Source organism: Furipterus horrens, unplaced genomic scaffold, assembly GCF_987537825.1.
Source record: "Furipterus horrens unplaced genomic scaffold, mFurHor1.1.pri manual_scaffold_2, whole genome shotgun sequence".
In the NCBI taxonomy this organism is placed as follows: Eukaryota; Metazoa; Chordata; class Mammalia; order Chiroptera; family Furipteridae; genus Furipterus; species Furipterus horrens.
Window position 1 is genome coordinate 81823812 of NW_028327172.1, and position 23315 is coordinate 81847126.

The 23315-nt window shown below is 38.3% G+C and overlaps 1 protein-coding gene across 1 annotated transcript in view; it reads left to right on the forward strand.

Annotated features, from left to right (window-relative positions):
- The first annotated feature begins 4143 nt into the window (after nucleotides 1-4143).
- The window catches only part of DLAT (dihydrolipoamide S-acetyltransferase), a 29150-nt gene continuing 9978 nt past the window's right edge, over nucleotides 4144-23315 (forward strand). Inside the window, exons 1-10 of the mRNA XM_090265929.1 lie at nucleotides 4144-4503; nucleotides 4961-5062; nucleotides 5651-5775; nucleotides 5931-6081; nucleotides 9053-9179; nucleotides 10874-11061; nucleotides 12106-12259; nucleotides 19145-19212; nucleotides 20475-20567; nucleotides 20913-21020. Coding sequence (XP_090122055.1) covers nucleotides 4225-4503; nucleotides 4961-5062; nucleotides 5651-5775; nucleotides 5931-6081; nucleotides 9053-9179; nucleotides 10874-11061; nucleotides 12106-12259; nucleotides 19145-19212; nucleotides 20475-20567; nucleotides 20913-21020 — 1395 coding nt within the window. The 5' untranslated portion in view covers nucleotides 4144-4224. The remainder of the gene's footprint in view (nucleotides 4504-4960; nucleotides 5063-5650; nucleotides 5776-5930; nucleotides 6082-9052; nucleotides 9180-10873; nucleotides 11062-12105; nucleotides 12260-19144; nucleotides 19213-20474; nucleotides 20568-20912; nucleotides 21021-23315) is intronic.

Sequence of the window (23315 nt, forward strand, 5' to 3'; positions counted from 1 at the left end):
CGATACAGTGAGGCCACGATAAGTGAACTGCAATATAGAGAGGGACTACTGTACTTCTTGCTCCCTTCATGCCTGCAAAGTTTCTTTAGAGAGATCAGATGATAGTCTTATGGGAACTCCTTTGTAGGTAACTTTCTTCTTTTCTCATGCTGGTTTTAAGATTCTTTATCTTTAGCCTTTGGCATTTTAATTTTGTGTCTTGGTGTGGTCCTCTTTGGGTCAAACTTTTTTGGGACTCTCTGTACTTCCTGGACTTGTATGTTTATTTCTTTGCCAAATCAGGGGTTTTCATTCATTATTTTTTCAAATAAGTTTTCAATTTCTTGCTTTTCCTCTTCTCCTTCCAGCATCACTATGATTTGGATGTTGGCACTTTTGGAAATGTTCCCAAGTCTTAAACTCTCCTCGTTTTTTGAATTCTTGTTTATTCATTTAGTTCTGGTTGAATGTTTTCTTCCTTTTGTTCCAAATCACTGATTTGAATCCTGGCTTCTTTCCTTCACTGTTGGTTTCCTATGGATTTTTCTTTATTTCACTTAGTGTAGCCTTCATTTCTTTCCTTATGTGTTTGCTATACACAGTCATTTCTCCGAGCATCATTATGACCAGTGTTTTGAACTCTGCATCTGATAGGTTGGCTATCTCTTTTTTCCTTAGTTCTTTTTCTGGAGTTTTGGTCTGTCATTTCATTTGGGCCATGCTTCTTTGTCTTCTCAGTTTGACAGCCTTCCTCTGTTTGCCTCTATGTATTAGGTAGAGCTGAAGCACCTGTTACATTTAAGGGGCAGGGCCTTATGTATTCATCAGTGTTGGGTGACCCTTTTCACTGCCTTGTGGTGTGTGTGTGGGAGGGGTCAGAGAAGGAACAATTCTGCGTGCTTGGCACTTGCCTCTTTTCCAGTCACTTCACCCACTTCCCATATGCCACTGGTACTCCTCTAGTTGTTGCCCTGGTCATGGTTCCCAGAGTGGGTGGGTTTTCATACGTTCTAGGACCCTGGGGGCCCTCTAAACAGACTCTCCTGAGGGATGGGTAGTTTCTTCTGCTGCTCAACCCCCACTAGTTTTCACAACCAGAAGCTATGAGGCTTAATTTTCCTGGTGCTGGAACTGTGAGCTGTGCGGTCTAGCCTGAAGCTGGGATGGCTCCCCGGGTACCCCTCCCGGCTTTTACCTGCTACATGTGAATGTGGGATCGAAACAGAACTCACAGACTGCCCCAATTGAAGCAGAACCCACAGGCTGTTCAGTTATGAGGGGCTTGATTGCCTGCCACCAAGAGCATAATTCTCAATATCAGAATTTGGTGAAAAGAAAAGGAATTGTTTATTTAAAGGTTATACAGATTTAATTAATGGCAGATTTCTGCTGTTAAGTTTTACTTTCTTTAAAACACCGACAAACACATAGTTCTGTCTCCCCCTGCCAAACCAGGGTAGTTTTAGAATAGAAAAGTTAGCAATGCCCTTCCCTACTTCCCATAGTTCAGCTTTCCCAGCAGCTTCCAATCATTTGTGCCTGATTGGGGAGGTTTTCCCTGGGTCGCGGTTCTCCCCTTCTCTGTCCTTGCAAACCGCATGGAGTACCCAGCCTCCTTGCAAACCTCTCGTGGCCTTCTTCTCCCTTTCAAAACCACATGATTCTCCCTCCCCGTTAACGGCTGCCGCCTTAATTTTAAATGACTGACCGAGGCCTGTGATGCAGGCCCCATAAGGTTTTCGTCACTATTCTAAGGTCAAAGCTCCTCCCATCTTCTTGGGGACTCTGCTCTGTAACAAGACTACCTATTCCACTGGCCACAGCCTCTGCCTTGCCACTGCCACCTTGCCTCTGCACACTGTGTCCTCTCCTCCCTGAGTCCCCATCTCCGCTGCTCCTACCCATTTGTATGAATATAACTTCTTTAAATCCTTGGTTGTTGGACCCATACACAGTTCAATTTTCCATCAGTTCTGGTTGTTTTTTGTTTTAAGGTAGTTGTACGTAATCCTTATGGTTGTGTGAGGAGGAGGAGAAGCGTGTCTACTTACACCTCCATCTTGGCTGAAAGTCCAGTATTTCTAATGTAAGCACAAAATAGGTTATTTATCAAAGAAAATTAATTGATATAGCCCTTATTTTGGTAGTATACATAAATACGCAAACTAATAAGAACTCAAGAATGCAAACCCTATTACAGTTTTTGTCTTCCTTTTTCTTAAACTCCTTTATCCAGTCCGTTTAGGGGAGTTCAGGCCTATTCTCTCAGGACTGATTTGATGAATGTAAGAATTCCTAGCCTCCCTCTGGGGTCAAGTTATCATCATATCTGGACTGTTTGACCTGTGCCCTCCTATGAATTAGCTACACCTATCAGAAGTATATTCAAAATGCAAACTTGCTATGCACTGACAAATGCAAAACAAGGTTTAAGCAAGCCTACCTAAGTAAAGTTAACAGCAAACTGAATATCATCTACAAAGGCTAATTTAGGTCGTTATTAAATTCAGAAGCAGTTGAAGTAGATATTTTAGGCAATTCAAAATTGTTACATTTTTAATATAATTTAAAGTTATAAGCTGAACATGTTTCCACTGATCCAATTATTTGTTAGTTTTACATAATTTAACAATACAGTATAATTGCTCTACTTAATATTATTTCAAATGTGCCTTTCCATTTAATCTGGAAATTTTGTATTTCTCAAATGTATTGCATGCATATTATTATTAGGCAGCTGCCCCTGCTCAATTTTTTCCTCATTTTTGTATAGTTACGTGTATTTTTTCCATTTCTCTTCGTTATAAAAATACCAAAATGTTTATTCCCTTGTTTTCAACGCCTCAAGGATAACAGAATAGGATTTTGGGTGGGTGGGGGGAATATAAACTTTTATTATTGTTATTCCTTACTAAATTGCACCGCTAGAACAACCAGTATTTAGTGCCCCCAAATGAGATCATCTCTCTGCAATCTCATTAATACGGGGTTTTTAGACTATAGTTTCTAATTTAAGTAGGTGTGAAATAGTACCTCCTGGCTGTTTTAATTTTCCAAATGTTAAATTACTAGCAAGGTTGAACATGTTTTTAAATGTTCCACTTTCCTATTTGTTGTTCTTAACATTCTCTGACCATCTGCACACTGGGGGTTTAAGATATAAATACAGCACTAGCTTCCTGCTAATCTAATGTCACCCTCAGCTCAGAAATGAGGTATTTTCTAATTATAGGATGATATCACTACAGTAAAGTGTACCTAACAAATGTTGTAGAAAACTACTTGTTAATTCAAAGGACATGTATTCAGCTTCCACTGTTTTCCAGATACTAAATTCTGGGGAGACATCAAAAGGCAATATAGGCAATGCCTCCTTCTCCACGGGCTTACAATTTAGTTTTAGGGCAATATATTTCAAGCACAACAAAGCTTTTGCGACTTTTAAAGAGATTCTATGGTATATAAGAAACGCAAATGTTTTGTAAACTGGTATTTTCATACAGGGAATATGCTTAATCCTGCTACAGTATACCAGGATGTGAGAGCGTATCTACCACTTGGCTGTCATTCACACCATTTAGCTGGAAAACCCGTTCACTCCGGTTTCCCGTTGGGCTACAAACCTGAAATTAAATCTTTGTAACCCAGCACAGCCTGCGCGGAGCGGGGCTCCCTTGCAGCGTCAGTAAAGGCCGAGAAGACCTCCGGGAACTCTCAGACTAGCCCTGGGGCGGTTCCCGCTCCCACCTTTATCTACACCGGCGTTCCAAACCCCGCCCCTCGCCCTAAGGCTCTCGGGTTACTTCCTTCAGCCCACCTTCTCGCACCACTCTGCGGGAGAGCCAGGCTCTCGCCGCCTACTTAGGCCTCTTCCTTGCGGGCGTGCCCTTCATCTCCTTTGGGCCCCGTCCTGCTCTGAGGTTCCTCTCCTAGGACTCCGCCACCTTAAGTTCCTCTCGATGTCTTATTTCTCCAAACTTGCGCCTGCGTTGGCTACGCCGCGACGCTGCCCCGAGGCTCCAACGCAACCTCCCTCCCCCACTTTAGACCACCACCCGCCACCACTACGAGAAAGAGTGTAGTTAAATCCACTTCTGGTGCGGGGAAGAGGGTGGGGCTCATTTTGGGAGCCCGTTTTACGACAACGTGCGGCTGCGCGGCTTGGCTGACGGCAACGCCGCACTGCTCTTGGAGAGGTCACTCCGGAGACGGCGTTGGTCTGGGGGTGTTGGGGGCAGTGGTACTATGTGGCGCGTTTGTGCGCGGCGGGCCCAGAATGCGGGTCCCAGGGCAGGATTCGGGGCTCGGCGGGCGGCCTTGCAGCAGGAACCGGGAGTTTCGTGCGCGGACGCGCAGGTCGGTCCAGCTCGGGCTCGATGCAGCCGCGCGACCACTGGGTATTGTAGAGGCCGGGCACACGGCGGCTGGCGCCCCGGCTCGTGGGCCACCCCGTGGAATCGCTTTCTGCTGCAGCTTTTGGAATCGCCTGGCCGTCGCTGGTATAGTCTCCCCCCGCATCAGAAGGTGAGCCCCAGACCTGTACTTCTCAGGACCCCGTTGCCCTTCAGGGTCAACTTCTTGGCCTTGGATCTTCCCTCAGAGGCTTCAGTGATCCTCCATGCTCTTCTCAATATATGTCATTGTCCCTTTTCCAATACCCAGCGTTGCAGTAACTCTTGAGCTTCCCTCTCCTGATTTGTTTCATTGAAAGAAGAGCTCCAGACCTGGGGCTCTACTTGACGTCTGCTAAGGTACAATACTTGCTCTGTCAGACCAATAGGACTGTGGAACAGGAAGCTTGTCACTGGAGAGAGTCTGGTGGCAAGAACTACCTTTATATCCTTCCCTTATTCCCAGTGCCCACCGTGTGGTGAGACTCGAACTCTTTGCATTAAATTAAGTTGAATGGTATGAAACATTAAACCACACTGACATTTAAGTAGCCCCTTTTAAATTTAGTGTGTTTTTTTTTTTCCTGCAGGTTCCATTGCCCTCTCTTTCCCCTACAATGCAAGCAGGCACCATTGCCCGTTGGGAGAAAAAGGAAGGGGAGAAAATCAATGAGGGTGAACTAATTGCAGAGGTAAGTTGTTTTAAAATATGGAAATAAGTTAGAAAGGACTGAGTTAGTTAAACTGAGCATTAACTTTCCGGGTGGGTAGTTATTCCTTCTGCTTAAGAAACTTAGATGTTTATTTCAACTTGATATTAGAGAAGCTTGGTTAGATAAGTTTTCAGCAGCTGAACAAACTGAATTTTTAGCTAAGGTTTTAAAAAAGTAATTCCTTCTTCATTGGCTGCGTGGCTCAGTTGGTTGAGCATTGTCTCATACACTTAAAGGCTGTGGGTTTGACCCTTGGTTGGGGCACATACGTGAGGCAACCAGTTGGTGTTTCTCACATCAATGTTTCTCTCCTTTTCTTCTTCTCTCCCTGTCCCCCTCCCTTTCCTCTCCCCACTTCCTCTCTATAAGCTCAATAATCATAGAGAAGTAAAATAAACTCAATAAATATATCCTTGGGTGAGGATTAAAAAAATAATAATAATTTAAAAATAAAAATAATTCTTTCAAATCTGTGATAGAGGTTATTTCTTCACATAAATTGTGTAATTGTAAGCACAAGCTAATACTATTTGGCAGCACAAGCCTAAGCTACTTTTGTGTTGAAAGGTTGAAACTGATAAAGCCACTGTTGGATTTGAGAGCATAGAGGAGTGTTACATGGCAAAAATACTTGTTGCTGAAGGGACCAGAGATGTTCCAGTTGGATCGATCATCTGTATCACAGTTGAAAAGTGAGTAGCACCCTGGTAATTTTTGGAACTTAGATGATTAGTGCAGTATTTTAACCCAGAATTGAGAATTTTGGAGTTAAAGGCTCCTAAGACTCTGTAGGAGCTAAATCTGATTATAATCCCCCTTATACTTACACATTCTTTCTCTTCCTTAGACCTGAGGATATTGAGGCTTTTAAAAATTATACATTGGACTCGGCAGCACCTACCCCACAGGCAGCCCCAGCACCAATCCCTGCTGCCACTTCTTCGCCACCTACACCTTCTGCTCAGGCTCCAGGTAGCTCATATCCCACTCACATGCAGGTGAGGCTCAGCCTCTGGGTGTTTGCTCTAGAAAGTTTATTATTTATTCATTAATTTTCATAGATGGCTATCACATTCTGGAAGCTGGCATTAAATATGGCTACCTTTTGTCGTTTGAAAGCAAATAGAAATTTAAACATGGATTTTGACAACCTTTATTCCTAGTTCTTATTTCCAGGTTTGTTAACTTGGACCGTTAACTTTAACCTTTCTCAACCACAATGTAGTAGACAGGATACTGTTTGACATTTCTCATTCAAGAATATTTTGTTAGATTTTGGGGATTATTTGTACTTATATCTACCTACTCCGTGTATGAATAGAATTTTTAGTAGGCCTCAGGTGCTATCGAATGAAGTGTCTATTGAATGAAAGTGAAAGTCCCCAGTTGTTGTTTTCCTTGGACATGTGGTGTTCTGTTTTCTAAGAATGGGTGAGGTAGTCCAGTAAGTAGTATTAATAAATGAGAAAACTGACAAAAATAAATAATAGAATAGACATCCATAATAGCATTGCAACAAAGCTGAAGGCAACAATCACTGTTGAATCTATTAATTAAGCCAGTTTCTAAGAAACTAAATCAGTTGATTAGATAGTAGGGTAACTGATGCATGTTTGTGTGTTTCAGATACTGGAAATGGGTGAAAACCAGCTGTCCTTTTCCTAAAGGATTAAGATTAGAACTCTTCCTTCACTTAGTTTATTTGTAGAGATTTCTGTATAGGAATCATTTTCTTTGTGGACATAATGTTCTACTCCATGATCTATTATTAACAGTCACTCATGCTCAAGTTTTGCCTGGTATTCACACATTTACTTCATCTTGTTCAGCAAATTCTGTCTCACTACACATAACTTTTTTGGTTGGCTAAAAAGTTTGTTTAGTTTTTTCCATAAAAAAAAACATATTACTCATTTTCACCAATAACTTCATTTATTTGGATATTTTGAGTATAGCAGCTATCTGCTGCTATTGGCTTCTAGTGGTACAGGTAGGGGTGCTCTTAAATTTCTTCCAATGCATAAGATAGCCCCACAGCAAAGACTTATTCAGCCAAAATGTCAATAGTACAAGATACCTCACAAACCACTTCTGACATGTTCGATCAGTCACAGCACCTTCTCCATACACTGCACAAATCTTTTTTTGCATTTCAGTTGCATTTTTACCTCTCTTGAAATAATAAAACATAATACTCTGAAAATGTTGCTTATTTTCTTCCATCTTCAATACTAAATGATTACTCAAAAGCTCACCTATTTTGATAATTTTTTAAATGCATGCTGATATGACAGCTGTCAGAATAAAATCTAACAAAATGGTTTTGAATGAAGTTAAAGACAACTAAGCACTACTAGAGCCATCATACAGAAAAAGCTAAACAGATTTTTTGGCCTACCCAAAACTTAATTTCTCCATTTTATGTTTGTGTCTTACTGTGCAAGTGTTAGGGTTGTGTCTTGATTATTCTTTAAGATACTGCATAGAGATTATAAGCTTCTCTAATTTTTTTTAGTGAGGGTTTTTTATTATTATAAAAGTCATTGGTAACATTGGTCAATAACATGAGATAAATTCCAGGCATACCACCTTATACTACAACACCTGTTCTCTATTATGTGTTCATAATAGAACTAGACCCGAAGTCTAGTCCCATTTTGTCATCTTGTAATAACCACCTTTACCCTCTTCATCCTCTCCCACCCTCCTTCTCCTATGGTAACCACCATTCTGTTATATCTATAACTTTGTGTTTTGTTTTTTTGTTGCCTTTTGTTTTATAGCCTACATATGAGTAAAATCATACAGTTCTCCTTTTCTCTCTGACTCATTTCACTTAATATAATACTCTCACAATCCATTCACGTTGTCCTACATGGCAATACTGTATTTCATCTTTTTATGGCTAAGTAGTAGTCCATTGTATATATATGTACCACATCTTTATTCCAGCTCCACTAATGATAAGTAGTAGATGAAGATGACAAATTTTGAACAAGGAAATCATTTAGCCTTGGTTGGTGTGGTTCAGTAGATTGAATGTCAACCTGCAAACTGAATGGATGCCAGCCACCGGTTCAATTCCCAGTCAGGGCACATGCCTGGGTTGTAGGCCGGGTCCCCAGTTGAGAGCATGTGAGAGGTAACCAGTGGATGTTTTTCTTTCACATTTATGTTTCTCTCCCTCTCTAAAAAAATAAATAAAGTATTTAAAGAATAACATTTAAAATTTTTTTCTAATTAAAGTTTTCTTTCCCACCTTCCTGAAATATCAATTGAAATGATTTTTCTCTCAGCATAATCCTACTGTTAATTAGACACACGCAACTAAAAAGACTGCAAACAAAATCCATAATTAAGTAAGCATCCAAATTCAGTGGGCACACAGCCATATAAATAGGAAAACAATTTTTAATTTAGACCAGCCAATCTGGTGTTTAGATTTCATTGGGGTGGAAGTGGCTATTGTAAAGAAGAGTTCTTAATATTAGTTATTTTTAATTTTGGAAATATATCTGGGAACTTCGGAAGAAATGCAGTTTCCTCTGAGTAAAAATATAGATGCTAATACGGAGTATGGCAAAATTTTAATGACATAGCCTGGACCACGTTCATTCTGTGGAAATGAAAAATTCTACCTTAATATGTGTTAAAAAAGCTGAAAAGAGGCTCTTTGCTTAGAAATTGAGGAGTTAATTTTGACTGTCTAGAAAGATAATCTTTTCCATCTGCTTATTGCTTTAAACTTTGGAGAGTAGGTCAGGTCATCACTGATACGATACAGCTTCAGCCTAAGGATAATTGAACTGGTAGGACACTATTGAGCACAGAATTTTTGCTGGTATGGGGTTATCAGGCAGATGGGAGTTTGGATTGTCATGGTCACTATCGCTAAGAAACTAAGCTTGCCTGAATGCCATTGTGTCCAAAGCTTTCCAGTATTAAGCAGTAATTGTTTTGTTTCTGCAGGTGGTTCTTCCTGCCCTCTCTCCTACCATGACCATGGGCACAGTTCAGAGATGGGAAAAAAAAGTGGGTGAGAAGCTAAGTGAAGGAGACTTATTGGCAGAGATAGAGACTGACAAGGCCACTATAGGTGAGATTTCTTCAGCTCTTAATGGTTGAGACACTGAGTTTTCCAGTGAGGGAAGAGGATTGCCATCCTATCCTATAATGAGTGAGTGACGACCATGAAACCTTTTAATCCTTGGGATTCATTTCCTGGAACAGTATATTTCATAGCAAAAGTGTGCATAGTCAGATTTGTCAGTTTCATACTGCACTTTCATTGAATCAGGGCTGTGTCAATTTACAGATTATTTTTAAGCCCGAGTTTGTTTTTTAGCCTTATTATGTTACTGAGAAGTAATGTCAGCACTGCCATTCTCTAAAATGGGCAAGGAAAAAAAGAGGAAATAGGAGAAAATAACTGCCAAGGCAGGAAATACAAAGAATTTAAGATGACTTTTAGAAAAAACTGAAACCAGGGTTTAGATGTTTTTATAGTTTGAGAATGACTGACAGAATATATATCTTTCAGATAACATATTTCCATATATTTTTTCTATTCATTTTATGTTCATAACAAAACACACATAGATAACAATATATTTGTGAGAATATTTATAGATTTTTGTAGATAATTATATTTCTTTCCTGTCCAGTCCCCAAAGATGCAGTGGGAGATTCTTGGCATACTCTTCAGTGGTGGTTTTCACATTGTATTCTGAAATCATGAAATCATTGGTTTCAAACTCCATGATTCCTTGATGGGCAAAGGGGGACTTAACAAGCAGGACATCTTTTTGCATATTATGCTTCCCCCATAGATTTTATAAGAAAGGATCCAGTTTGTTAAAAAGAGAGAAACAAACAAAAAACCTTGGTAATGATAGTCTGTTTTGCATACCAGTATCCGCTTTGAATACCAATGTTGCTGTAGATGCCGATATTCTAGAGACTAATCAGCAGAGAAACATTACCTTGGTTAAACTCTTTAAACTTTGTTGTGGTCTTGGAGTCCTTTATTTTAAGAATATGTTATTTGATATTATTTTTTAACTGGGATGTGAAAGCATTTGTCAAAGATGTGTTCATCAGGGAGAGACACGACACCAAAAAAAAACCGAGATCCAGAAGGTGACAGTTGTCTTCCGCAATGGCTTTAGTTTTACATTTGCAGCCCTTCATGTGTGAGTTCCTTGTAGGAAAAGCAGCAGCTGAATGAAATGTAAATTGTCAACACCATAGAAACCCTAGTAATACTGTATTTCTTTAGGTTGAAATATTTGATTTAATACCAAATAGAACCTCTTTGAAGAACTCCGAAGATGGTTTTAGGGATGTAATCCACATCGCTGTCAAGCCTAGTAGCTCCCTTTATTTAGCATCCATGTGGTTCTGATTTGTATCAGTACAGTTAATGCCATCTGCGAGTCTTGTGGGTCTGCCCTTGGAGATGTTTTAGGAAAATGTTTAGAACTAACCACTGTCTATAATCTCTCATAGTTTTATTTAATAGATATTTATTTAGTGTTTACTTTGTACCAGCTACTATTTCTAAGAACTTGAAAAACACTAGTTCATTTGATTTTCCTAACATCCCTATAAGGTAGGTTCTACTAGTATCCCCATTTTGTAGGTAAATAAGCTGAGACACAAAGGTTAAATAGCTTGCAGAAGGTTATATAGCTAGTTTGAAGAAGAGCCTTCTACTTTAAAACTGTGTCTTGAATTTGGAGGAGAAGGGAGTCCTTTAAGTTCCATAATAGTTTTTCTTTCTGTTTTAAGGTTTTGAAGTACAAGAAGAAGGGTACCTGGCAAAAATCCTAATCCCAGAAGGAACAAGAGATGTCCCTCTAGGAACACCACTCTGTATCATTGTAGAAAAAGAGGCAGATATACCAGCCTTTGCTGACTATAGGCCAACTGAAGTAACTGATTTGAAACCACAAGCACTGCCATCTACTCCTCCCCCGGTAGGTATGCTTCCAGAATTGAGGGAACACTTATTTTATTCCTTTCTAAATTCAGGGATCAGGTTAGATAATATTCTAGGTTCCTTCTAGCTCAAGAATTCTGTGAATGAGAAAAGGCATTAGTTAACATTTGTGGAGACCTAGGGGGGTGTGGCACTGCACCATTCACCTAAGGTCAGTAATTTGATCCTTGTAACTTTCCTTTTTTCCCTGCTGTCTTGAGTCATGCTGAGAACAAAGCTGAGGTGACATGTTTCCTTTTCTCCTTTAGATGTTGATGTGCATATGGAAAGTAATGCTTTGTTCCCCATTTTCTGTAGAATTTACTGTGTAATCTTTGTCACTATCAATCCTCTTGGTATTCACATATCATAGTAGGTCAGGCTTATATTTATAATACATTCAAACCTTGACATAACATGGCTTGTTTTGCATAGAATTTAGTCTGACACTATATACTATACACTATATCCTATATACCTGTAACATGAACTTGTATGAACTTTGAGCATTGACAACACTATGATAAAGCTTCTGCAGATGCCAGATACATGTGTAGACTAGGCACACATTTCTGTCAGAGAAAACTTGGCTTCTGACTGCCGTACACTCATGGGGAGCTGATGAGTGGTAGTTTTAGTTTATTTCTTAAGGTACTTTCAACATGGAACCTTCCAGCATAATACATTATTTTGAAATTAGGTTGAGTAAAAATAAAAACAATGCTAGTGATTAAGAGAATAAAAATAAAGAAGCAGCAGGAGAGTAAAGTGAAGAAAGGCTATAGGATATGTACTGGTCAGCAGTATTAAATTTCATGTCTTTATGTTATGATGGAGTAAGATGACTTTGTTGTCTTTGACATAAAGCATTGCTATTCATATAGCTGTATTATGTTGGTTAAGAGGTAAAACTGTGTTATGATCTTTGGAAAAGAGATGGAAGTTATTTAATTAAAATAGCTTTGACTTAAAATGTAAACTGCTGATCTTTTAGACCAATCTTTGCAGTGGTGAATTAACGATTTGTAACTTTTTTAAAAAGGTGACCCCTGTTCCTCCAACTCCCCAACCTGTAGCCCCTACACCATCAGCCACTCGCCCAGCTACTCCCGCTGGACCAAAAGGAAGGTTGTTTGTTAGTCCTCTTGCAAAGAAACTGGCAGCAGAAAAAGGGATTGATCTTACACAAGTAAAAGGTAAGTCTGTTTCTATGGAATGGAATTGTAAAGCTAAAATTTGATTTCAGTTTCTTCCTTAAAACCAGCAGGTACACCAGAATATAGTTATCTTATCCGGGATAGCGAGGAGAAGAGTGAGGGAGGGAAATACCTCCTTTGTTGCCACCATAGATTTGGGAAACTTAATTGTGTTTTATTTAGTCTAAGGTCTACCTGTATAACTAACTTACATAGCTTTTTTAATTATATGGAAACTGCTTAATTATTGGTAAAAATATAATGTGCCTGCCCTTACCAGTGTGGCTTGGTTGGGCATCATCCCACAAAGCCGAGAGAGCGCCGGTTTGATTCCTGGTGAGGGCACACGCCTGGGTTGCAGGTTTGGTCCCCGGTAAGAGTGTACACAAGAGGTAGCTGGTCAGTTTCTCTTTCTCCCTCTCTTCCCCTCTCTCTAAAAATAAATAAAATCTTTAAAATTGTGTATAATGTGCTTATTCAGCACAGCACAGTTACAGGACTCGATTATATAATAAGAAATCTATTATTGCTAGGCTGACTGAATATAACAATACACAAACATAACATAAAGTTTGAATGATTAGAAATGACTTAAAAGAATAAAATGGACATAAAACTACAGTAGAGCTTCCAGAAGGAAAAGAAAAATGTTTCACTTTTTTTCCTATCCAAAGAAAAAGTTGCAGTTTAGTGATAAGAGCATGGGGTCTTGAATCATACCATCTAGGGTTTGATTGTGGCTTTATCGTTTTTTGTGTAATATGTTCTTTGGTGGGTAACTTAACTTCTATATGTCTTTAGATGACTTAATCCATCTGTTTTTACATCTGTAAAACTGGGATAATAGTTTGCATCAAAACAGGTGAAGCGCTTAGAACAATAGAATATAAAACTAGTCAATACATAGTCATTTTGTTCACCCTGTTATTGCGTGGCATTTAAATAAATGTTTTTAAACTAAAATTAAGCTAAAGTTTAATGTAAGATAATTAAGATTAAATGATTAGCTAATCATTGAATTCCACATTTAATTTGTGTAACACTTTCTGAAGTAAGAATTATTCCCTACTTTTTTGGATGCAAAAATAGACTCTTGAAGGATCTCCCTTTCTGTTAAGTAGTGACGTTAACAGTTTGAATCTGGATTTGTTTAATTTCAAAGTCTTATTCTTCCCACCACCCTGTGCTGCCTTCTGTTTGGGTGTTCTCCCTTCCTTAATTATTTGAGAAAATAATGGTTATTTTCCCAGTTGTCAAGCTATGGGCACTCAGTGCTGGTTATCATGTTAGCAATCTGTTATTTTGTGGTTAGAAAGCAAGCCAATCTCCAAAGATACAAGAATGAAATGTTGTAAATTATTTGGGCCTCAGAGGATTCTTGTAATAGGAGACCTGTTTTTCCATCTTAATGTTTATAACTAGTATATTGCCTGTCTTTATATGTGATTAGAATCAGGGACAACAGTGTTAATTGGAATAAATTTTAAGGGGAGGAGGACTGGGTTAATAATTGTATCTGAAGAATTTAGATAAGTAAAGAAGGATCATTTATTAGCAACACTGGCTACCTTACTAAAGATATAAGTGGAAACATCCCAATATTCTTCTTATATAGTTAAGAGTTAGGTGATTCACTTATTAATATTTAAACAAATATTCACTGAGTATTGTTTGTGCATCCAACATTTGCTCATAAGAGAGACAAGATATAGTTTCAGGTGGTTTTATTACCAACACTAAAGAATCAAATGAACAGAAAGGGAGTATAGCGTAGTAGTTACAAGTGTGGATTCTGGAACTGGTTGAGTAGAGTACCTCTCTGGTTGCTGCTATTTGATCAAATATGAAGTGAGGGTGTCTGCTGGAGAATGAATGTGTGGAAGTTTGAGGTTAGATTGTGTAGTGGTCTCAGAGATTGAGGAAGTGAATTCAAGGAAAACATATTGCAGTGTAGTTTTGTGTGTCTATTTTAGGTTTGTGACTCTGAATTTATAGTACAGTCAGGTGTGTACTTTTTTCCTCCAGCAACATTAAGCAGCTCTGGTGCTGGCAAGCATTTTAGAGTTTGACCAGGGGGTGATTATAACAATGATCTACAGAGTGTAAGCTGGGTAAGGAGGAAATGAAAGAAAGAGGAGATAGGGTGATGAGAACAGAGGAATCAGTGGAGTGAAGGTCTTGATGGGGTCGAATGAATTTAATAGTAAAATCAGGGAGTGGTTTAGAATAAGATAAGGATTGGTGATTGTGTGGTGTTTTCTGACACCACTTTTGACACCAAGTGTGTTTTATTCCCCATACCTACAGTCAGTTCTACAACACCAGCTGGGTATCCAGCAAGTCAATCCTATTCTGACACTAACTCCAGAGGTAGCATTGGATTCCATAGTTTAAGACAGCAGTTCTCAACCTGTGGGTCACAACCCCTTTGGAAGTCGAACGACCCTTTCACAGGGGTCGTCTAAGACCATTGGAAAACACGTATATAATTACATACTGTTTTTGTGATTAATCACTATGCTTTAGTTATGGTTGGGGGTCACTACAACATGAGGAACTGTATTAAAGGGTCGCGACATTGGGAAGGTTGAGAACCACTGGTTTAAGGACTCAATCCCAGGAAACTGCTCCTACTTCACATGACAGTTGCAAGTCCTAGGACCACACATACTTCTGACACATTGGCTGTAAATCAGGAGTTCCTAAGACACCCCCATCCCACCCTACCCCTGGTTCAATAATTTACTAGAACGATTCATACAACTCAGGAAAGTACTTTACTTAACTATTGCCAGTTTATTACAAAGCATGCAACTCAGGAACAGTCAAACAGAAGACATGCATAGGACAAGGTATGGGTTTGTAGGTTGGGTAGGGTGCAGAGTTTCCATACCATCTCTGGGAGTACCACCCTCCCTGCACAATGATGTATTTACCAACCTAGAAACTCTCCAGATGTCATTATTCAAGAGTTTTTATTTTTATAGGATCTTCAGGAAGAAGACATGGTTGATTAAATCATTGGCCATTGGTTGTTGGGCTCAATCTCCAGTCCCCCTCCCCTCCCTGGAGAGACAGATTACTTAGCAGATTTGACTAAAATGTAATCATTTGGGGAGAAACTTTCAAATCCTAAATCCTATGTACACTATCATGTCATCTGCAAATAATGATAGTTTTACTTCCTCCTTTCTGATTTAGATGCCTTCTATATCTTGTCTTACTGCTATGGCTAGGACTTCCAATACTGTGGTGAAAGTGGACACCCTTATCTTGTGCCTGTTGTTAGAGGAACGCTTTTAGTATGATGTTGGCAGTAGGTTTCTTGTATATGGCCTTTATTATGTTGAGGTATGCTCCCTCTGTTCCCACTTTGCTGAGCGCTTTTATCATAAATGGGCGTTGTATTTTATCACATGCTTTTTCAGCATCTGTTGATATGATCATGTGATTTTTGTCTTTCCATTTTGTTTATGTGATACATTACATTTATTGATTTGCGAATATTGTACCATCTTTGCATCCCTAGGATGAATCCCACTTGATCATGGTGTATGATTTTTTTTTAATGTGTTGCTGGATCTGGTTTGCCAGTATTTTGTTGAGGATTTTAGCATCTAAGTTCATCAGAAATATTGGCCTGTGATTTTCTTTCTTTGTTGTATCTTTACCTGGTTTTGGAATTAGGATAATACTGGCCTTATAAAAAGAGTTGGAGAGTCCTTGGTCTTCTTGAATTTTTTGGAATAGTTTGAGGAGGGTAGGAGTTAGCTCTTCCCTAAATGTTTGGTAAAATTCACCTGTGAAGCCATCTGGTCCAGGGCTTTTGTGTGCCGGGAGTTTTTTGATTCCTGCTTCAGTTTTGCTAGCTGTTACCAGACTATTCAGACTTTCTGCTTCTTTTTGATTCAGTTTTGGAAGATTATATGTTTCTAGAAATTTGCCTATTTCACCCAGGTTGTCCAATTTCTTGGCATATAGTTATTAGTAGTAATTTCTTACAATCCTTTGTATTTCTGTGGTATCAGATGTCATTTCTCCTCTTTCATTTCTGATTTTGTTTATTTGGGTCCTCTCACTCTTTTCTTGATGAGTCTGGCTAGAGGCTTGTCAGTTTTATCTTTTGAAAGAACCAGCTCCTGGATTTATCAATGCTTTGAATTGTTTGTTTAGTCTCTATGTCATTTAATTTTGCTCTGATCTACATTATATTCTTCTTCTACTCGCTCTAGACTTTGTTGTTTCTCTAGTTTTTGTAGATGTAGGGTTAGGTTGTTATTTGAAAATTTTCTTTCTTTTTTTAGGTAGGCCTATATTGCTATGAACTTCCTCTCAGGACTGCCTTTGCTGTGTCACATAGGTTTTGGGCTATGCTGTGTTTGTTTTCATTTGTTTCCAGAAACTTTTTGATTTCTTCCTTGATCTCATGATTAACTCCTTCATTGTTTAATAGCATGTTATTCAGTCTTCATGATTTTGAATGTTTTTGAGTTTTTTCCTTGAGGTTGGTGTCTAGTTTCAAGCCATTATGATCCAAGAGAATGCTTGATATGATTTCAGTTTTCCTGAATTTGTTGAGGCTTCATATCCTAAATCCTGATGTTCAGAGTTTGATTTGTCTCAAAGCTACCAATATTATGTTTTCTTTTTCAAAGCACTTTCACATCACTATCCCATTTTTTAATTTTTTTTATTTTGCAGTTGGCATACAATATTATATTAGTTTTAGGTGTTCAGCATGGTGATTAGATGTTTATATATCTTATGAAGTGTTCACCCTGATAAATCCAATACCTATCTGACACCAGAGTTATAACAATATTATTGACTGTGTTCCCTATGCTCTACTTTACCTCCTTGTGAATGTTTTCATAACTGGCGATTTTATCACTATCCCATTTTATCCTCACACCATTTCTGTGAACAGGAGCTAGTATTATAATCTCTGTCCTACAGATGAGACTGAAGATCAGATGAGATTAAGTGACTATATTTATCCGTTTAGTTTCTGTTTAACAACCCTACACTTTTTATCCTACTGTAGTATTCTTCCCTTTATTGTATTGCTTTTTGATGGCCTGTTGTTCCTTCTTAGGGTGATAGGCAAAAGACTTTAAAAGATATCAACTAACTCCTAATAGGAAATTCTTAGGGGTGGCTAAAGGTTAGCATAAGGCAAGGCAGTACTGCAGCTTTCCTCCTTTTGAGGGTTTGTGGTGTCCAGGTCAGCCTTGGTTGTAAGGGGAGGTTATGATTTCTGTGTTTTATGGAGGAGGGGACTCTAATAGGGGTACTGCTACCTCTGTTCTAGTGCTCCTGGTGAGAATAAACACACTCCTAGCCAACTCAGTTCATATAAAAAAGAAAAGGAGTTGGGTGAACTGCATATAACGAGAATTCTTTTAAAAGTCTGCCTTGGGGCAAGATTAGTCAGTTTGATCACATTTTTTCTAGAAGGGGGCCAATGTAAAAGGTAGTTTAATAACTAAATTCTGAATCTCCTTAGAATTAAGGTTCAAGATTATCTACTACCTGGGTTTGAAGTTAAACCCAAGAGGTTATGGATGAGAAGAGGAAGGAAGTTGAAAATAAAATTAAGCCAATTAAGAAAACTTTGGAGATCATTCCTCAAGTGTGACATTGTACTTGTTTCCTTCAGAGTCTCTAACACAGGCCAGTTTTAGAAACTCGGCTATTTGGTTGGCCAGAAAGTTCACTTGTTTTTTTCCATAAGATGGCTTTAGTAGCTCTTAGTTGTCTTTAATTTAATTTGAAACGATTTTGTTAGATTGTATTGTGACAGCTGTCATATCAGGGTGCATATTTTTAAAAATCTTACCAAAATCAGTGAATTTTTGTATAGCCATTTTAATATTGAAGATGGAAGAAAATATGCGACATTTTTGGCATATTATGCTTTATTATTTCAAGAAAGGTAAAAACAACTGAAATGCAAAAGAAAAAAAAGATTTGTGTAGTGTATGGAGAAAGTACTATGACCATTCAAAAGAGTCAAAAGTGGTTTGTGAAGTTCCATGCTGGAGATTTCTCGGTGCACAATGCTCCACGGTCCGGTAGACCATTTGAAGTTGATAACAGTCAAAGTAAGACATTAATTGAGAACAATCAGCGTTATACCATGTGGGAAATAGGTGGCATACTCAAAATAATCCAAATCAATAAAGTTATCGGTGAAAATGAAAAATATGTCTTATTTTATGGAGAAATCTAAATGGAGTTTTTGGCCAATCCAATACTGTTGAGAAAGTGTGAAAAATGGAGACCACATAAGGAGTGAATGGTTCTAAAAATGAGATCATTATGCTTGAGATCATTGTGCTGTTTTGGGGTGAAAAAATTAACTTGCCCGATTTATCTAAAAGAGTTGTTACCATAACTGTTGACTCTATACAAAGGAAATTCTTTATGATCAAATGAATCTATAACCTAAATGAGATCTACTTCAGGGTTCAAAAGGGTTTTTTTTTGTACTAACCAAGAGGAGGCACCTGGACTTCCTTTTGGAGGTATAAATTGTACTCAGCCTTGTCCTTATGCTGGTATTTCCCGATTTAAAAGTAAATAAAATGAAAAAATAAAGTATAGCTTAATTAGATAAAATTTTAAAAGAGGAATACTTGCTATAGTTAAAAAGGAAAGAATCACTACCGATCAAGCAAGGACACTCTGAATTAAAATTAATAATTGACAAAAGCTGGTATTTTTAGGGAGAACTTTAAGGGGCAGGATTAAGGCCATGATCCCTTTAGGGTCTTTGGAAGAGAATCCTGATGAACTTGAACTTCAGAATCACGCTATAGGTCTCCCTGAAGAACCAATAGTAGACTCTCATCTGTTTGATTGTTATTTATGTGTCTCCTCCAGGAACTGGACCAGAAGGCAGAATCATCAAGAAGGACATCGACTCTTTTGTGCCTGCTAAAGCTGCTCCTGTGAGTTACATTGGCTTTTTTGTTTCCCAGTTTGTCCCCTGCTTTGTTCAGCCTGTTGGGCCCTTTCATACATTATTTATGAATGAAATAGCTTAACCAGAGCTGTGTTTTCTTCTGTCTAATGTCATTGGCTACAATATATGGATATGAATGTGATGTCATTCCTCTATAAAAAGATGATACACTACATTGACATGCTTTCCAAATTGAGGTTTTCTGAATAGTGATAATAAAATTTTTCTAACACATCCTCCCCTTTTCATTCAGGCTCTCTCTATTTTTTGAATTAATTTATTTAATCATTGATGAGAGAGAGAGAGAGAGAAACATCCATGTGAGAGAGAAACATTGATAGGTTGCCTCCTGTATGTGCCCCAACTGGGGATTGAACCTGCAACCTTTTGGTGTACAGAAAGATGCTCCAACCAACTGAGCCACCCAGCCAGGGCCAGGCCCTATTATTTATGCATGTATGTATATATGTATTTAAATCATCGTTATTCTCTCTTTATTTATTTTTAGAGAGAGGGGAAGGGAGAGAGAGAAACACCTGTGTGTGAGGGAAACATCAATTGGTTGCCTCTCGTAAGCACCCCAACCTGGGACTGAACCCGCAACCAGGCATGTGCCCTGACTGGGAAGTGAACCCATGACCTTTCGTTTTGCTGTATGATGCCCAACCAACTGAGCCACACCAGTTAGGGCAAGGCCTTATTTTTAAAAGCATGCTTGCAAGTGAGTTAATTGGGGATTGAGTTTTTTGTGGTTATTTCCACAAGGATTAAATTCACATAGCCAACTTCTGTTTAATTGGTTAAGGTGCTAACACAGCTAAAAGTAAGGGAAATGTTTAGTTATTTAGATGTTTGCTTTAAAATGAAAGACTTGTTATTTTTCTTAACACTTCAAGAAAATGAATCACCTTGTTTAAATTTCTCTCTTAATCCTTTCAATTTAAAAATGCTTTTGATTGCTTTTCAACATAAATTAATCATTAAAGTACTCCAGCTTAAAGAACAATGACACTTAAAACACGATTACAAAATTCTAAGTATAAAAATTAAAAGCAAAATTCTTAAACAAGCACATCCAAATCTGAGTCCTTTTTGATCCCTTGTGATAGAAATAGCTATTTCTCTGTAAGCCTTTTAATTTTTATTTTATCATTTGTACAAGAGTTATAACTGATAGTTGTTCCCAGTTGCTTATGCTAAGGCTGAGCCACAGTTATGAAAGTTTTTTTTTTTTTTACCTTCCCATAGGCTCTAGCAGCTGCTGTGCCTCCCCCAGCTCCAGGAGTGGTGCCAGTTTCTACAGGTGTCTTCACAGATATCCCTATCAGCAACATTCGTCGAGTAAGAGTACTGTCATAAATCTGGAACTTATGCTGTTAGGGGCATCTTTTTTATTGCATCCATAGTTTAAAACACTAAGAGTTGTTTTTAGTTGAGAATCTTAGATGATTAGTTTAAGAGATGTTTGGTTTGGCCAATTAAATACTTGGGATAAACAGTATGTTCTGATTAAATACTGTTGGAAGGGTCTAAGTATGGTGATATAGCTCTCCATTTTCCAAATCTAATTATGCTTTTGAGGTAAGCATTACTAGGGAGCAGGGTAAGGGGGCAAATAGAATCCTGGATTAGGTGAAGTGTCATCTCAACTCAAGATAATTGACTTTTCAATCTCTTTGATTTCAGGTTATTGCACAACGGTTAATGCAGTCTAAGCAAACCATACCTCATTATTACCTTTCTGTTGATGTCAATATGGGAGAAGTTTTGTTGGTTCGGAAAGAACTTAATAAGGTAAAAGGTCTGGAAGTTCCAATTTTATAAATTCTAAAAATCTTGTTTTTTCCCACTAAACGTTGACATTTTGCCCATATTTTTTGTAATAGTATGCCAGTTGATGGTGGAAAATGAATGTCATCTTAATTTTACTTGTATAGACTATCCTGGAGAATTTTCATTTTTCTAACCCTTGATTAAAGCCTGTCATTTAAAGTTGATTTTGTCATGAATCCATTTTAGCCTTGCAGAGTCACTGTGATTCTATGAGACTACCTGAGTCTTTTGATAGGTAAGAAATAGTATGTTTATTTCATGTTTTTATTTAAGTACAAAGCACTTACATGGTGTTTAGTATAAGGCACTTTTGGGAACATAAATAAGGCAGAATCCTTCTCCATGAGTTATGATCTAATTAAGTAGATAATGCATGTGGAAAAAAGGAGGCAATTTTTATTAAAGTAAAACTATTCTATTGTAGATCAGTCTCTTTGTGGTAATGCCCCTGGTCTGCTAAATTACATCCTTTAGGTAAGTGTTATGGAAGTTCAGAGAATGGGGAGACCAGTGGAAGTAGTTGGGGAATTCAATATGGTATAGGAAAGACCTGGTTGAACTGAACAGGAAGCATTTGGATTGACAAAAATGTTGAAGAAAGTTGATTCTTATGATGGTATATAATAAAGGCTAAGTGCTTTTGAAAAAGGAAATAAGTATAGTGTATGTGGAGGTATGTTACCTATTCTAGAGTGGATACAGTTGTTGGTTTAGGGAGCACATTGGTTTGTAAGCAGAATTCGGACTTGATGAATTAAATATTAAGTAAAAATGACATGGGTGTGCTTTCCTTCTTGGGAACATGCCCATGCCTTTCTTCCCTCTCTGACAAACATCTTTACTTTTCTCTTTTAAACTAAGGGTCCCCAAGAGACTAGCGAGCAAGGGAGCAATAGGCAGTGATAGCTCATCCGAGGCCAACTCCCTGAGCCTGTCTCCAGGGCTCCCTTTTCTCCAACTTTTTAGTAAGCTGAAAGCAACCCCACCTAGGTACTCTCCCATTGTTTCTTCTGTCCTAAACCCTTCCTTGTTTCACTGTCACCAGCTTTAATAAACACACTCTCAAAAAAAAAGCCCCAACTGGTGTAGCTCAGTGGGCTGGGTGTCATCCCACAAACCCAAAGGTCATCAGTTCGACTCGCGGTTGGGGCACATGCCTGGGTTGCAGGCCAGGTCCCTGGTCAGGGCATGCAAGAGGCAACCAATCATTTCTCTCCCTTTCTCCCTCCTTTCCCCTCTCTCTAAAAATAAAATATTTAAAAAAAAAAATTAAAAAAAAAGTGTCAGGATAGCAATATTTTATGAAAAATTAGTCTAATAGATACATACTGGCATACCTTAATGATAGAGACAATTTTTGCTTGTCATATAAGCGTGAATTGATAGTGATAAGGATCTGGATTAGAAGTCTCTTTTAAGAATGGAGTAGGAGAGAGGAATATGAAACATACTCAAGGAGGTGCAAAGCAGTGAAGCCAAACTCCATAGAGTGGCACATAGGGCCGTACACAGGCTGTAACCTCTCTGACTTCCTCTCCTGCTTCTTTCCCACTTACTCACTTTGCCGCAGACACAATGGTTGCCTTGCTGTTCCTCAACACCCTACCTATGTATACTCCTACTTTAGGTCCTTAGCACATGCTGTTCCCTCTGTATGGAATATTCTTCTAGTAACCACTTGGATTCATCCTGCACCTCCTTAAGGATTTGATTCAATATCACCTCTGGGTTTCTAGGGAAGAGGAGTGAGGTGAAGGAGTTCTCTTTTTGGTTCTTTTTCCCAGCTTTATTTTTCTCCTTAGTTCTTAACTGTCTGACATACTATATGTTTCTCTTACTTATTATCTAGACATCCCTTTAGAACGTGAGCTCCCTGAAAGTAGAATTTTTATCCTTTTTTTTTTCACTTCTTTATGTCCAGGGCTTTAGAGTTATATGCCCAGCAGCGTAGACTCAAATATTAGGTGCATGAAATATTAGGATGAATGAAGTAGTGAAGAAGCATCAACACAACTATAACTGACTTCAGGGGTTACAGATGATGGCATACTTCATTGTCAGAATAATAAAGCTGTTTTATAATATATTTATTTGGAAATTAGACATGAAAAATATATGTCCAATTTATTATTTTATTCAATTCTTTAAAATTGTTTATTCAGATATAGTTAGATAACACACCATTCACCCATTTAAAGTTTATAATTTAGCGGGTTTTAATATATTCAGAGTTGTATGACTACAATAAATTTTAGA